Source organism: Barbus barbus (assembly GCF_936440315.1).
Source record: "Barbus barbus genome assembly, chromosome: 29".
Lineage (NCBI taxonomy): Eukaryota > Metazoa > Chordata > Actinopteri > Cypriniformes > Cyprinidae > Barbus > Barbus barbus.
In genome coordinates this window covers 21,031,398-21,046,598 of record NC_136757.1, presented here as the reverse complement: position 1 = coordinate 21,046,598, position 15,201 = coordinate 21,031,398, and the positions used below count along the sequence as shown (strand labels likewise).

General features: G+C 38.4%; 1 protein-coding gene and 1 pseudogene across 2 annotated transcripts in view; one reads left to right on the top strand and one right to left on the bottom strand.

Annotated features, from left to right (window-relative positions):
* Positions 1-577: 577 nt before the first annotated feature.
* Positions 578-5,693, bottom strand: LOC306849113 (type I iodothyronine deiodinase-like; annotated as a pseudogene). The gene is made up of 5 exons: positions 5,685-5,693; positions 4,993-5,372; positions 1,312-1,455; positions 944-1,148; positions 578-642 (listed from the first exon to the last, which is right to left on the bottom strand). The product of its transcript is annotated as a type I iodothyronine deiodinase-like (transcript).
* A 602-nt stretch (positions 5,694-6,295) lies between these two features.
* Positions 6,296-15,201, top strand: part of LOC306849769 (zinc finger protein GLIS1-like) — an 83,441-nt gene continuing 74,535 nt past the window's right edge. The window contains exons 1-2 of the mRNA XM_079385067.1: positions 6,296-6,501; positions 6,691-6,982. Of these exons, the coding sequence (XP_079241193.1) occupies positions 6,724-6,982 (259 nt within the window). The 5' untranslated portion in view covers positions 6,296-6,501; positions 6,691-6,723. The remainder of the gene's footprint in view (positions 6,502-6,690; positions 6,983-15,201) is intronic.

The window sequence follows — 15,201 nt, the reverse complement described above, 5'->3', positions numbered from 1 at the left end:
CACACCATTGATATGAAGTAAAGTAGCCAAGCCTATAATGCCATGCACTCACTCTTATGAGTTATGACTGTTTATTTGAATAGTTGTTGAAAAATCTGTGTATTTAGTGAAATCTGTGCTTCTAAATTTGTTTAGAACAAATGACTGAATTATCAGTTTACAGTTCACACAGTTTTACCCTGTAAGCATCATTTACAGTCATAAGCTCAGAAAAAATCTTAAAAGCACAGATGACCTTCACAATTTCTGCTGATGGATATTTATATAGTCTTTGAATACAATGCTGCTATGATAATTATGCATTTGCATAGAAACAAAAATAAATGTATATCAAATGTTTACAAAAAACATTTTGGTAACATATTCCATTAAAAAATATATGCTAAAGATACTGTCACCAACTTACATTTTACATCCCCCTGTGTTTGAACCATCAAGGTACAGAGACCAGCTGGTTTAATCTGTATCTGTCACAAGCAAACACAAGGACTCAGAAAATGAGTTCAGGCACTAGAATTTCAGAAAAGTGCAAATATATAAATGCAATCATGGATATAAAATTTCAAATTTTTCCCTTTTAATTAATTTTCTCTAGAACTTTTCGAACCTCTTCAGGGTTGTACCCCAAGGTCCGATGCCACCCTGTTAGGAAGAATAAAAACGAGTGTGAAAATCCTTCCATACTGTGGACTTCCTGATGAATATATTTAGTCTACGCAAGACAATGGCAATCAAAAATGCAACAAAAGCAAAAGAACAGACCCAAGCAACTATAAAACCCTTTGCCTCATGCGGTTCACCTCTATACATAAGGAAGAGTGTGTGCAAAAGCCTCTGGCCAAGGATAAAATGTTTCAAGGCTCTCACGAGAGCAATTAAGAAGCTTTGGAGGCATTTCCTGTAGTGTGTGCATTGTGCAGTTTCTACATTACAAAACACTCACCTGATAGATAGCTTTCCCACTCTGAATGACATAGAGGCGCTCAGGCAGGGCTCCGTATTTGCTGGCAGTGATGTCGGTCATCTCATCCACTACTACAGGGCAGAGGGTTCAGACAGGTCTTTGACCAGGGTCCGGGCCGCAGCCATTCTCTCCTCCAAGTTTTTATGCACGCTTATGTCGACATTGTTTGCAAAGGCCCAAGCATCTATAAGAAATCATCTGAATTTTGCAAGTTACATAACATTTATCACCTAGTGCTTTACATTTAAAGTACTCTACAGTGTATTCTAGGCATCGTTTATATCAACCCATATTGTTACTATTGCATCAGGGCAACAGCATATTATTTGAAATATTATCGGCATTACCAGTTGCATGGGCTTCTGCAAGGTAAACAACGAGGAAATCTGCCACATCACTGAAGTCCTTGACAAGTTGTTTGAACTCATCAAGCTTGTAGAGAAATGGGGGTCATGTGCAGCTTCCGAAACTCAGAGCCAGTGGACGGTTCCCTGTGAAGAAGAATGCATCAGTAACAGTGTTCGGTGTAATGCATCACTAAGTAATTACTGTAATTTAAGTAAGGGATTAACTCTTAATTTTGCTGTAATTTAATTACAGTTACTTTTGATGTAATTGCATTAAATACTATATAGACTATAAAAATTAATGTGTTTAATGTAACATTCCTTTAAATACTTTGGTCAGTTCAATTAAATAATTAAGTAATTAGTAATAATTTAAGAAATGCAATACTTTTTAGAGAGAATAATTAGTACAGTAATCTAATTACACTGTTGTACTTAGTAGCTATTACTTAATTACTTTTTTTTTAGAGTAACTTACCCAACACTGATCAGTAATAAGTAATAATAATAAAAAAAAAAATATTGGAAAAGACCCTTACACTATGCCCTAACTACACATAATGGGACAAGATTCCACACTATGCGATACAACAACGCAACACAACAGAATCACTCACTTACCAAACCCAGAAAACAGGTCTCATCGCTTCTGCTTGTCGGAGATTGTGTTAACAGCCGTATTAACCCTTGTGTTGTGTTCAAATCCCTATAACACTTGTGGTGTTCCCAGTCAAAAATGACTGGCCCACAAAAAATAGCTTATAAATCTTATGCAATATTTTCACCAAATATTGGTATCAACCTTTTTTCAGCTTGTTTTCTTTCAATTAGGACTGGTTTTGTATTTATTTTTGGAACTGACTGGTCGCAGGCCTCATTGATCTGAGCCTAGGGTTAGGGATAGGGTTCTTGTAGCAGGAGGCGGTACCTGTAACCCAGTCGGGTTGCACAGGTAGTCCAGCTATTCCAGGATGGCACATCCATACGTGCCGTTACAAAGTAGTTTGTTGTGTCTCCCAGCACAGTTTCAAGAGCATGCAGGAGATGCCATTAGACAGACCATTACATGAGGAGAGCTGGACAGGGATGTAGAAGGGCAACAACCCAACAGCAGGACCGGTTTCTGCTACTTTGTATGGGGAGGAATAGCAGGAGCACTGCCAGAGCCCTACAGAATGACCCCCAGTAGGCTATAGGTGCGCATGTCTCGGACCAAACTGTCAGAATCAGACTTTATTAGGGTGGCATAAGGGCCCGATGTCTTGTAGTGGGACCTGAGCTCACAGCACCATGCAGCTCGATTGCCATTTGCCAGAAAACACCAGAATTGGTAGGTTCGTCATTTGTATCCTGTTCTCTGTACTAATGAGAGAATGTTCACTCTGAGCACGTGACAGACGTGCAAGAGTCTGGAGATACCGTGGGGAATGTTATGTTGCGTACAACATCATCCAGCATGACTATTTTGGCAGTGGGTCAGTGATGGTCTGGAGAGGAATATCGTTGGAGGATTGCACAGACCTCCACGTTAGCCATCGGTTCCCTTACTGTTGTTAGGTACTGGGATGAAATCCTCAGAGCTGCTGTCAGACCTTATGATGGTGCAGTGGGCCCTGGGGTTTTTTTACATTGATTTTTGGTGTGATTTTGAAATATGAGGGTTAAATAATGGCGATAAAGACCTTTAAGGTATTCAGTTAAACTAGCTAAAATTTGATATTTTTATTGTTGACATTTGTTCAATTTTTATATCTAAATGTTAGTGAAAACCATAAAAAATAATAAAAAAAACTTTTACATATCAACCGTTGATGGAAATTGGTTATGATCATTTTTGTATCTACTTTGAGGGCATCTTGTGTAAAACAGCTTCATATGTAAAGAAGCAAAACGCTTGAACCGGAAGCGGCGAGACCTGTTTAACAGAATGAGGAAGTGTGTTGGGCATAACCCCTTATAATCGCACTGCACTCCCAACGAAACACGTTTATAATCTAATTCGAATCATAATATTACTCTTTTTTAAAATTATTAAAAGTACATAATGACTAGTGTTGGGGGTAACACATTACAAGTAATCAGATTACCTTTTTCAAGTAACTAGTAAAGTAACGCATTACTTTTTAATTTACAAGAAAATATCTGTTACTTTTTCAAAAAAGTAAAGCCAGTTACTTTTTTCCCCATTTATTAACTTTCCCCAACACCGATAATTACTGATACCACATTTGTTATGGAATACGCTTGTTGGTTCGTATGGAGTTCACAGTTTTAACGTACGTTTGCTTTCATTTATTTTCAAGATCAATGATCTATTATTGCATTCATATGACTACTGTAACGGAGCCAACAGGACATGAGGCAAGCGGATCCAAGTGCAAGCTTTTATTTGTGAACATAGTCAAAACACAAGCAGGGTCAAACAGCAGCAAGCGGGTATAGCACAGGCAAAACACAAGAGTAATCGTAGGGCAAGCGTGGGTCTTTGATCAGCGAACAATATCCAGAGGGCTTGACAAGAGGGGTAGTCCAATAACGTGAGCAATAATCCAGACGAGGAACAAACAGAGTCCGAGCGGCGAGACAAGGGTTAATCCAAGGGACATGAGCAGGAATCAGGAAACAAGGCTACATAAAAATGACAAGACTAAACTAGAGCTAGAAACTAGGCTCAGCAAAGCAGCTATCACTTGGAGAGTGATAAGAACAATACTAGAGACTAAACAGAAAACACACACACGGAATGGCTTGGTACAGTAGCTAACACTAAGAGAGTGCTAAACGTTAGACACTAGGCCCTTTCGCACCGCAGGAACCTTTTCATAGTACCCGAACTAATTGTGGAACTACCCACTTTTTTAAAACGCCGTGTAAACACATACTGTGTAAACATTCCATGTCCATTATTGTGAAACCCGCGAGACACAACAAAAACACAGCTCTGATCACAGCATCCTCCATCCTCCTGTTGTTAACCTTGTTCTTCTTTGTTTACGTTGTTGAACACCGCGCACAAATGCCGTCACTGTCGACCAGCTTACGTCACTTCCTAGTACCCACTGTCGGTGCGAATGCAACCCTTTAAATGGTGCTGGGAAATAGTTTGTGCAAAATCGTCCCAGTACTTTAGTACCGTACTTTTAGTTCTGGAACTAAAGCGGTGCGAAAGGGGCTTCTACTCTGCAACTAGATCAGGAACTGAGTGTGTTTATGTAGTGTGTGTAATAGCTCTTAGGTGAGCATGTGATTGGTGACAACTGTGTGATCAGTGCATTCAGCTGTGTGTGTGTCATCAGTGCAATGGATGATGGGAAATGCAGTCCAGTGTGATGTGTGGTGTGAGAGTCAATATGATGGAGAGGCGACCTCTTGTGGTAGTCGGACAAAAGACCACGAACCAGATTCGTGACAACTACAAAGGTCTCGCAAGATTATAACTCACATTAGCCACTTTTAACTTTAACTAAAGCACATAATCAGTAGCCTACCTGAGATTATCACTGGCATAGTTTGAATGTTGTTGTTTGCACAAAAACTCTTCCAATAATAATAATAATAATAGGTATTCTTCTTCAAACTTCTTCTTATTATTATATAATATTGATTGGTACAGCCAGTTTAATTATTCCAGTTACAACAACAAACTGCTCCTACTACTACTATTTTATTTCTAGAAAGCACGTCTTTGAGAAAATTATGAATGCTCGTTTTCTGTCCATCCAGGGTGAATACAGCTGTGTCCGGAGCAGCGTGCCCCTTAAACGCCTCCAGGCCCAGCGAGCACCAGCTCACGGAGAGCACGGTTTTAATGAACCTCAGAGAAAATAAAAGTCGGACCCCAGTCTTCGTATCTGAATTTGGAATTTTGAGTCATCGTATACTTCTCTCCCATTTTTAGATGGATTTTCCTCATCAGTCCCGGAGAAAAGAATGACAGGAGTTTCAACAGGGTTATGCACGATCGCAAATAATATCATGGCCACAGCTGATACATAAACAGAAAGTTTCCTGAGCGCATATCCCACTGTGGTCCCATCAGTCCACGCGTCGTGGCGCGAGCACTACATGAACGACAAAGACATCAAACTTTGCCGTGTTGTGGAAAAAGCTTACCGCCCTCCACCACAACAATGTTACATCACGCCAAAATTTCAAATCTTTACTAGGGAAAAGGCTTTGCTCATTATTATTAATTAAGTCATGTTGCTGTTGCTTGGTAACCTTCCTGGAACTTAATATTCATAAGCCTTTTTCAAAGCAGGATTTGTTGATTCGCCAGCCGACCAGCGACCACTCGCCTTTTGCAAACAGCTGGGCTACTGGAAGAACGTCACGGAGATATAATTAGATATAATTAATATTCATGAACCCACCTTCGCCATAGTAAGAATCATAAATTGGCCCTGTGCGTTGGATCATAGTGGACTCATTTTCGGTTTAAAAAATACTCGATAAATAGGCTACCACATTGTTTTTATGCATTTTTTTTTATATATATATACATATATACATCTATGGTCTTTATAATTATTAGGCCGACTGACGTTTTAATGTTAGTTTCTAAAAATGTCCATAAGATGTCACTGTTGATATGTTTGACTACTTTTCTATTGTTTTTGCCTTTTTCACAAATCACTATTTTTTATCATAATCTCTGCGATTCTCTAAACCGAAAGTCAGAAAAATAAACATAAGATTTTTACGCTAGTGCCACATCATCCTCCAGGTAAATAACCTAATAAATATTTATTATTGATCTGTGTACTCTAATGATCTTGTTTTGTCTATTACACAATAGGTCTTAAATTATTTGTTGCTGTGTGATGACGAATCTCATCTCTGTCGTGGCTTGTTTATCTGAGGAAGTTGTACAGAACTGTTTTAGCTGTATAAATGCAAATTATTATTCAATTTCACTATTCACAAAACATGCATCCAGTTTGTTCCCGATTGGTCCCTCCCCTTTCAGTAGTATTTATTCATTGGCACTTCGAGCTGTCAATCAAAGCAGGGACGCATGTTTTGCTTTTCGGAATTGATGCTGTAGAAAACTCATAAAATTGCTGCTGAAACAGGAGAGAGGATGCGGTCGGTAAGAACACATTTAACAGCCTGTTGGACGCAGAAGTTGAGAGTCATCATCAATCAGTCAAAATATCCTCTCTTTCTCGTTTTGGAGGGTTTAAATAGGTAGGCTATGTTTTAAAATTCCTATACAACATATGAAAACATTAAATATTCATTGTGTTTTACTGTATTAGGCTATAAAAAATTATTGGCTGTATGCTTATCGTGTTGCTTTTGAAATGTTGTCATTTGAGAGCTGTAAGAGTTTATTAATTCAAGTGAAGTTCAAGTTTATGATCCTTCATCCCACAGGTACAAGAAGCGATAAGGACTATTAGCTATTGTATGGGGACTGACATGCACACTTGGAAGTCAGAGGTCCAGATGCAGAAATCTACCGCGCTTATTGGGATGGTCAGTCATCAGACAGATTTCACCGAGCTCACTTTCTCCATGTTCAGCAGTAAAACAGACATCTGCCCGAAACGCGTCCCTGCTGACGGCTGTGGCTCGAATCCCGCCTCGCTCCAGATGCGCTGCGGATCTGAACTCCACGCGCATCACACCTCCAAACTTCACTGTTTCACCATGTCCCCCGGAGAGGGTATGTACCTGCGGACTTTCGTGTTTACGGGTGTATAATTTTTTTAACCAATTTTTTTTTTTTCCCGGGATCTTGCAGTCTTAATCTGGTTTATGGATTAAAATTAATCCAGCTATGGCTAAACATAATTAAGCATGCAAATATAAAATAGCAATACATATAATTAGCATTAAAATAAATTTAGCCTACAGCGGCTTCTGTGACGTTTAATTGAACGTAGTAAATGTCAGTCTGCACAACAGAGCCTAAGCCATTAGTTTTTGAAAACGTTTAATAGTTTTAAAATATATATTAAGAAAAATAATAAAATAAATGAATTTATAATAAATAAATAGCCTACATAATAAACACATAAATAGATTATAAAAACTAAAAATGAATTAGGCTACACATACAATTTGATGTAGGCTATTGGATGTATTAATTAATTTAGTTGCATAGCAGCCAGATATAGGCTACATTCAAAATCAGACACAGAATTTTATATTTGCCGAAGAAAATTTAGTTAATGCAGATGTTGTCCTTTTATACACTCTTTACCTTACCTTACCTGTTTCAAACTGACATGGTGATATATTAGAGTGTGTAATATCATGTGGGCGTAATTTACAATAACGTCTAAGCGCAAAAGAAAAATTGTGCACATCGTTATCGTGTCTTGAGGAAAGTTAAATGTGTCGCGGATAGTTAAATAACAAGGTTACATTAATCTCGCACGGTTTGTCTTTTGACAAAATAGGCTTCTTGATTGTGTTAAATTGACTATTTTAATTCATTATTATATCCCTTAATGGGATAGTTCACCCACAAATTAATGTTCTGTTAACATTCTCACCTTCATATTGTTCCAAACTTTACTTCATTACTTTTGTGGAGCATCATGTTTCATGCACTAAAAGTGAATAGTGACTGAGGCTGTCATTCTGCCTAACATCTTCTGTGTTAGAGATACAGTCATACATGTTTACCCATACAGCATGAGAGAATACCATGATATTGCACTGGAAGATCACTGTAGGCAAAAAATAGAGTGATTCAGTAATCTCATTCATTTAGTCACAAAATCATCTTCATACTTTCATACTCGCTATTTTCATTGGAGAAAGAACACACATTCTATTGATTATACTCTTCAGTATGCATACATGTGCTTAGATGTATGTGACACTCTTATCACAAGTCATGTTAGTTGTAATTGAGCATGCATCCCTCAAGAACAGGGTTCTCTGGTATTGGACTAGGGTGGTCACCCTGTTTAGATGATGCTACAGTGGCGTGGGATTGCGGGGGTTGGCAAAGCTAACCGCTTACTTCAGCTTATGATTATACAAATTTGACTTCTATTAGTAATCATACCTTGTCACAAAAGAGAGGCAGAGGGTTTGATTTAAACAAATTCAAACCAAATGTTTGTCTCAGCATTTATGAGACTTGGGTCCACAACTCGCCCCCGTCCCAAGTGAATTATTTCAATGTCTCTCAGATGTATTTGACAGAATGGAACACTGATAGTTTAGATATGCCTATTTGAGCATCCCAATTTACATACTGGAAAGGAATGGAATGGACTTTTGTGAAATGTTTTGAAGTAAGCATGTAGTGTGTTGCTTGATCTTGTTGACATGTTTCAGAGAACATGCAGGTTACAGATATCATCTCACTCGTTTTACACGTGAAATTATTTTTAAATGTTAAATAAAAGAATATCACTGCGTTCAAACATTTATATGATTCTGCATTCATCTGTGAGTCTGTTTTTGAGTATGGACCACAGTTCATCCGTTAAAAATAGTCGTTGATCAGGTGCTCATTTCAACTGCAGTGGCAGAACATGCTTGATTGTACAGTAAATGAAGTGATATGGAAGAAAATGTACAAGTATTTAAACTTCCCTTACGTCCTACCTATTTTTGAAAATTGTCATTTTTTTTTCTGAAGAAGCATACTCTTTTTCACCCATTATTCTTGCGCAGTTTTTTTAGTTGGTAGATAGTGCTGCAGCTAATTTTCAGGTCTCAGTTCTAAGGATTTTTATTTATCCAGGCCAATTGTCAGATTTATACTTATGCATGTCTACTTTTTTAAATGAGGCAAAAGTTAAAAAAGTGTGTATATGTACATATATGTCTGAAACCAGTATACGGCATGTGCTATGTTGCTGTTTTCATTGTAAATGAATGTTTCTAAGACTGTTATTTAATTATGTAATTGTTTTGTAGCCAAGTAGTTTCAAGATCTTATCTAGACAAGGTTTTGTTGAAATGCCATGTTATCATACAAGATAAAGTGATCTGGGTGATGCCTTTAATGCAGCAGCATTCGCATTATACCATACAATTCAGCAAGATCATGAGAAAGTTATGGCCATGCAACCAGTGACCTGGCAAGGCATCGCACATCTACATGATGAACATCCTAAGAACGCAGCACTTGTCCAACGTGACAAAATCTCTCTACCATGCCTAATTAAATTGTTCTTTGGCTTTCTGTGTCCTGGATAAGTCAACTTCTGATTTGTGGTGCATTGGTAAATATCGTTGAATCATTTTTCATTGAATCAACACATTTTGAATTTCTGAGCTGAATGATATTAAATCGAACATTCTGAATTCATCCCATTAAGTTACCTTAAAAGCTGCAGTGTCATTTTTCAGTATTATGATATCAGAGTTGCTGTGATTGTCCGTGCTTGTGTTTTTTTTTAAACACAAGGTAATACTTAGTATTCACAGACAAACTCCCACGTCGAAGTGTTGATTCAGCTCATGAAAAAATGAGTTAATGACTCTAAAGCGAGTCATTGGTATAGAGTTTTGGGTTTCTATGGCAATGCGTGTACTCCCACACACATATACAAACTCAGCACTGTTTGGTCACTCTGTAAAATGTGGCATTTGCACTCATTGTTGAATTCCTATAGCTTGATGAAGTTTCCTGTGCTTGCCTGACTGATAATCAGTATGTCTCGGGATATGTGGTGTGGTGCTGCAATTATTGACTTTTTAAAATAGTCTTAAAACCCTCAGATTGATCAGATTTAGAAGTTCTCTTTCAGGTGATTTATAGGTGGATGCTTTATATACAACAATTGGCTTTATTGCTTCCTGTAAACATGTGTTGTCCACAAGATTGCTTTGTTTTAGTTGCTGTGGCTGATTGCACTCGAGTTGTTGACGTCGGTGGTTGCATCACTGGTAAACCGTTGTGGGCTGCGCAATTACCTGCTCTCTTCTGAGTATTTTTTGTTCGTTTCTCTGGTCTTTGGGCTTTCTCTCTCACACTTACACACACTTGATCTCTATATGCAGTTGTGCTCTCACTCCCACACATCCTCCTCAAATGCGGCCCACATCTTTTGGGGAACTCCTATGACATCAGAGTGAGGCATGGATAAATTGATTGTGTGGGGAAACTGTAATGTTTGCAGCTTGTTCCATTGATTCACAGAGTCCTCATGATCAATGTGCAGTGCTATTTCATCCTGGTCAATGACATCACTGAGCAAGCCTTTAACAAATGAACATTTTTCAGCGTCAGTCACCAAGCCTTTGAGAGCCAGCTTGCTGTAATGGAAGCCATTGAATCATTTCTCACAAACAGGTCTCTAGAGGACCGTCTCGAGTGTTGATTCAGCTTCATTTGGTTGAGAGTTTACGATCTTATTTTTGAGAGAAAGATGCGGTCGGTGAGGCATAATCTGCGGAAAAAGTCTGAAAAACATTTTATAATCTAATCGAGGAGCGTTTGATGAAAGCTGCTCTTGTGGTTTTAGAAGATTACAGCATCTGCCGCTCAATCATTATGGTTTGGGATCATTCCGTTGTTGTTTTTCAAATAATATGTAAAACCTCAACCTACTTAATCAATCCTGAGGTAAAACATTCAGACGTCAACGACCTTTATTGCTGGTTGGATTATAACTACAATTTAGGCTTTTTATGGCACCTGTTCAATGTCCAGTTTTGTTTTATTTATGCTTGTGGGATGTGTAATAGCAAGCCAAAGAAACGGCCTGAATCATCCTTCATTTCAAGGGTACCCTCGCCCTGCCAATACAACCCTCAAACCAATAATTCTGTTAAAAAAAATATTATCTGGTTTGAATAAGTGTCGAAATATCGCTGGAATACCAGAGGAAATGTGCTCTGGACCTGGGCTTAAACGGAGGAAAAACAGAATTGGCTCCGATGTGTCATCATAAAATGTATTTTTAGCTTGGACCATGTCTTGAGAATCACTCATAAAAATGCGCCCACACTCTCCAACCTTTTTTCCCTCTTGCTTTTTGATATAGGGGTCGAATTCCTGCCTCATGTGAAATGGATCTGATTGTTTTGCCTACTCGCTCTGTCTCCCTGACTCCGTACTGAGATGAAGGGGCTACTCGCTCTTGGCCTGTGCCAAGGGGACATGCCACAGCTAACCGCACATCTACATGGGCCAAATTACTCATGCATTTTTAGACGGCAGCAACTGCGTCTCCAGACTTCTCAGCGTGCACGCGGGTGGTTTTTTGATTTACATTTCGACAGTGGCACTTGCTGTTCTTGGCCATTGATCGCGAGGCCTAAAGCGGACACGATGGCCCCGGCTTCCCGTAGCGGGACGCTGCAAGATGGCTAGGTGGCCGTGACCCTTTGTATCCACTGTTGATTTAGTGTTAAAGGTGACGGATAGCGATCGACACCCCGCTGGTCTTTGTACCAATACAGCTGTTTTTTCTACTCCGCCCAGTTCACTTGCCTGTTTAATAGAACATAAATATGGATACCAAAACCAGTGCCAAGTTCCCTGGTGGGTTTTTTATTAGAATAAGTATTATTCTTTTATATCGAGAAATACCACAAAGATTACAGCAGACTCTCAGTACAAACAGAATCTGGCCCCACAAACTGCCTTTAATTTATACAGAGGACGTAGTGAATGTAGACAGATTCATAAGGCATTTTCTGCCAGTCCTTAGACCTTCTTATTTACAAGTCTGAGCACGTCAGCCGTCCAATCGAGCGCTGGCTTCATCCGAATGGTCAAAAACAAATGCGCAAACATTTATTCCTTCATTAGCAGAGAGCAGAAATCATTCCAGTAGGCACGGTTATATCCTCTCTGTTGTTCAGTAGTTTCATCGTGCCAGGAAGCTGCCATGGGGCAGTGCCCATTCGGTCTGCGATCTGATTGGCTGGAATGACCCTTGAGGACTATGAAATACATTATAAAGTCTAATAGTGCAGTTTATATACTTTATTGCTGGTTGTTAATAAAGCGCAGGGTTCTGGAAGAATTAGTTATTCTCTCGTCCTCTAGTGATCCAACAGCAACCGAGTGTAATATTACATTACGCTCAGGGATTTCTGATGGCTAATAACCTGACATGGGCCCTGAATGCAGATTGTTTAGAATGAAAACACTTCACTTTAACGAACAGATCTGGATTATGTGATGGGAGCCATTCGTCTTTAAAATCATTGAAGGCTGTAAATTTTATATATTCATACTGTTGTGCATGTAACGATGGTTGAGAAGGGAATGCTAGTAAGATGAAAAACTTTTGTGTATTTATTGTTTTTCATTGCCTTTTTGTCTAGTAAAGTTCTTCTACGTACAACCACAGAAATAACATTTCACCGCCCTCCCAGCTGAGCATGTGTCAAGCAAACTTGACCTTTAGCAGTTCAAAGGCCAAAAAAAGGAATTGACAGACATTAATAAATATTCCAAGACAGACCGTTTGCTGTGAGCACATAAAAATACCACTAAAATATCATTTATGTCCTCATTTTCTTCAACAAAGCTAATATTTTTGTGGATACCAGACATCATGGACATCATGGAGTGGAACTAATAATTTTGTGCTGTTATTATTGAATTTTTGCCACATCTAGCGACAGTCCAATCAGATTCATCTGACCTTCAGGGCTGAAAGTTTTTTCTAGGCATTTCAGAGCAGTCTACAGTCACGAATTGGTAAGCTTTGAGCATTCCTACTTCCTGTTTCCGTCGAGCTGTTATTGGATTACTCAGACGGAGACATGCTCAGAGCGAGGTTAAAAGAACACCGCACATTATTAAACTTTTCTCTGTCAGACAACTCTGTCGTCTCATCTCCACACAGTGCTCAGGGGTGTTTGCTCAGACTTAAAGCATAAATTGAAATCAGCAGTTTGGCAGGTTAATATTTGGAGAAAAAGATGCCGGCGAATAATAAGAGGACACAATTTCCCACGACACAGACTGTCCGATCTGGTTTTTTTTCCTGATCCTTCACTTTGTTTTTATATTATGGGAATTTTTATGCGAAAAACAGGAACTTTTGACCAATAATTGTTACGTGCCTTGTAAAAATTTAGACCCAAATGCATCTGCAGGGCGTGTGCGTCACAGCAACTACAGACACGCAGAATTCTTGTGTGTGTGTGTGTGTGCGTGTGCTGTGGCTCTACAGAAATTAAAATAAATTCTAGTTTACTTGTATTTATTTATTTTAGTTAGGTTACATATTTTAGTTAGGTTACATATACAAGCTACAGCTTTCCTGTAGCTCAAATAGCAGAGCATGGCGCTAGCAACGCCAAGGTCGTGGGTTCGATTCCCAGGGAAAGGAAGAGCTGATAAAATGTAAAAACTGTAACATGAATGCAATGTAAGTCGCTTTGGATAAAAGCGTCTGCTAAATGTCTGCTAAATGTCATTATTTATTTTAAAAATATATATAAATGAAGAAAACTGTTACTCGGGAATAACCATTTAGAATTATTTCAAACTAGTTCTTATTCATGACTGGTTACATAACATAAATAATAAAAACAAAGAAAAAAAAGAAAAAAAAAATGATTCTGTTAACTATCTGCATGGTTACACTGTTGCAGACGTAACAATGTGCTTAAATACTTTTTTGTTTTTTTTTGCATCAGGCCTATTTATTTAATGATTTGCAACAGAAGGCAAGAAACAAGAAACATTATTTCTTAACAATGATTCTTTTCCATCATTGAATCAGAAATGTATAAAGCAACCAATGTAGTCCAGTTCCTGAATTAATAACTTATGTTACTGTACTTGAATCAAAAACATACAGTGCAATCAGTTGTTCACCCAACGATTAGTGTGCATTGATTAATCGATTATTTAAGATCAAGTAATTGTGCAGTGATTATTGTGCTGTGCCTTTAAGTAGCACTATTGTGTTATATAGAGAGAAAATGGGTAAAGCTGATATAAACCTTGCAGCTCATAAATAAAATACACAATATAACTACAGTGACCAGGTTTTTTTCTGAATTTTTAAAGCTAGACATGGGGAAAGTTACATACTGCAGTCCAGAGTACGTTACTTATGCAATGTGTGCTGTTGTTTTTAATGTCTCAAAAACATACAGCACAACCAGTACAGTCTTTATAAATATATAATTTAATAAAAAAATATATTTACTATTCTCTTCGCTACCTATCACTGCATGTAGAACTTTTTTCAAATAATTGGTGATTAGTTCAGTCCAATAATTTGTGCTGCTTAATATAAGCCTGTATTGCAAAAGATTGTGACTGGTAGGTTTACAGTGCATTTTTTAAATCCCACAGTCTTATCGCTGAAACTATACTCTCAGTGTCGCAGCACTGTGCTGCCCACTTTGACAGTGTGAATGCAGTTAATATGGATGCCAAATACTGTAAATATGCAGTTCAGATGTAGAATGTGTGATGGACCTTACAGTTTAACGCATAAAGAGAACCAAAATCCCTAATAAAGCATTTGAGATATGGCTGCAATAGCTCATGAGAAAGCAGAGCATGAGAGGAGAGAGACTAATGCGTCCCGGCCCTTTAACAGGATGAGAGGAATTTGAGGAATGAATGTTGACTTCAGCTTTTTACAATTTGCACTGAGTTTGCTGACTTATCACCTACCACAAATATTTCCCCCACTATTTCACCCTTTAAGCCCTCACCACAATCTCACAGATGAGTTTTCCAGGACTCGCCTGTGCCAAACTTTCCATTGGAGTCGTGTGTGTGTGTGTGTGCGAGAACATACTCATCATGCTGCAGCAAATGTACCATAAATGTTAAGATACTTCTCTAGTGTTGACATAGCATTAATTCCACTGTCAAACGTTCCATTAATATGAGAAATAAGACATCCCATTATGGCAGACTGCTCGATTTTTCTTTCAACCAGGCGTGTGCTTATAGAATGCATGGGAAAACCCTTTCTGGGTGCT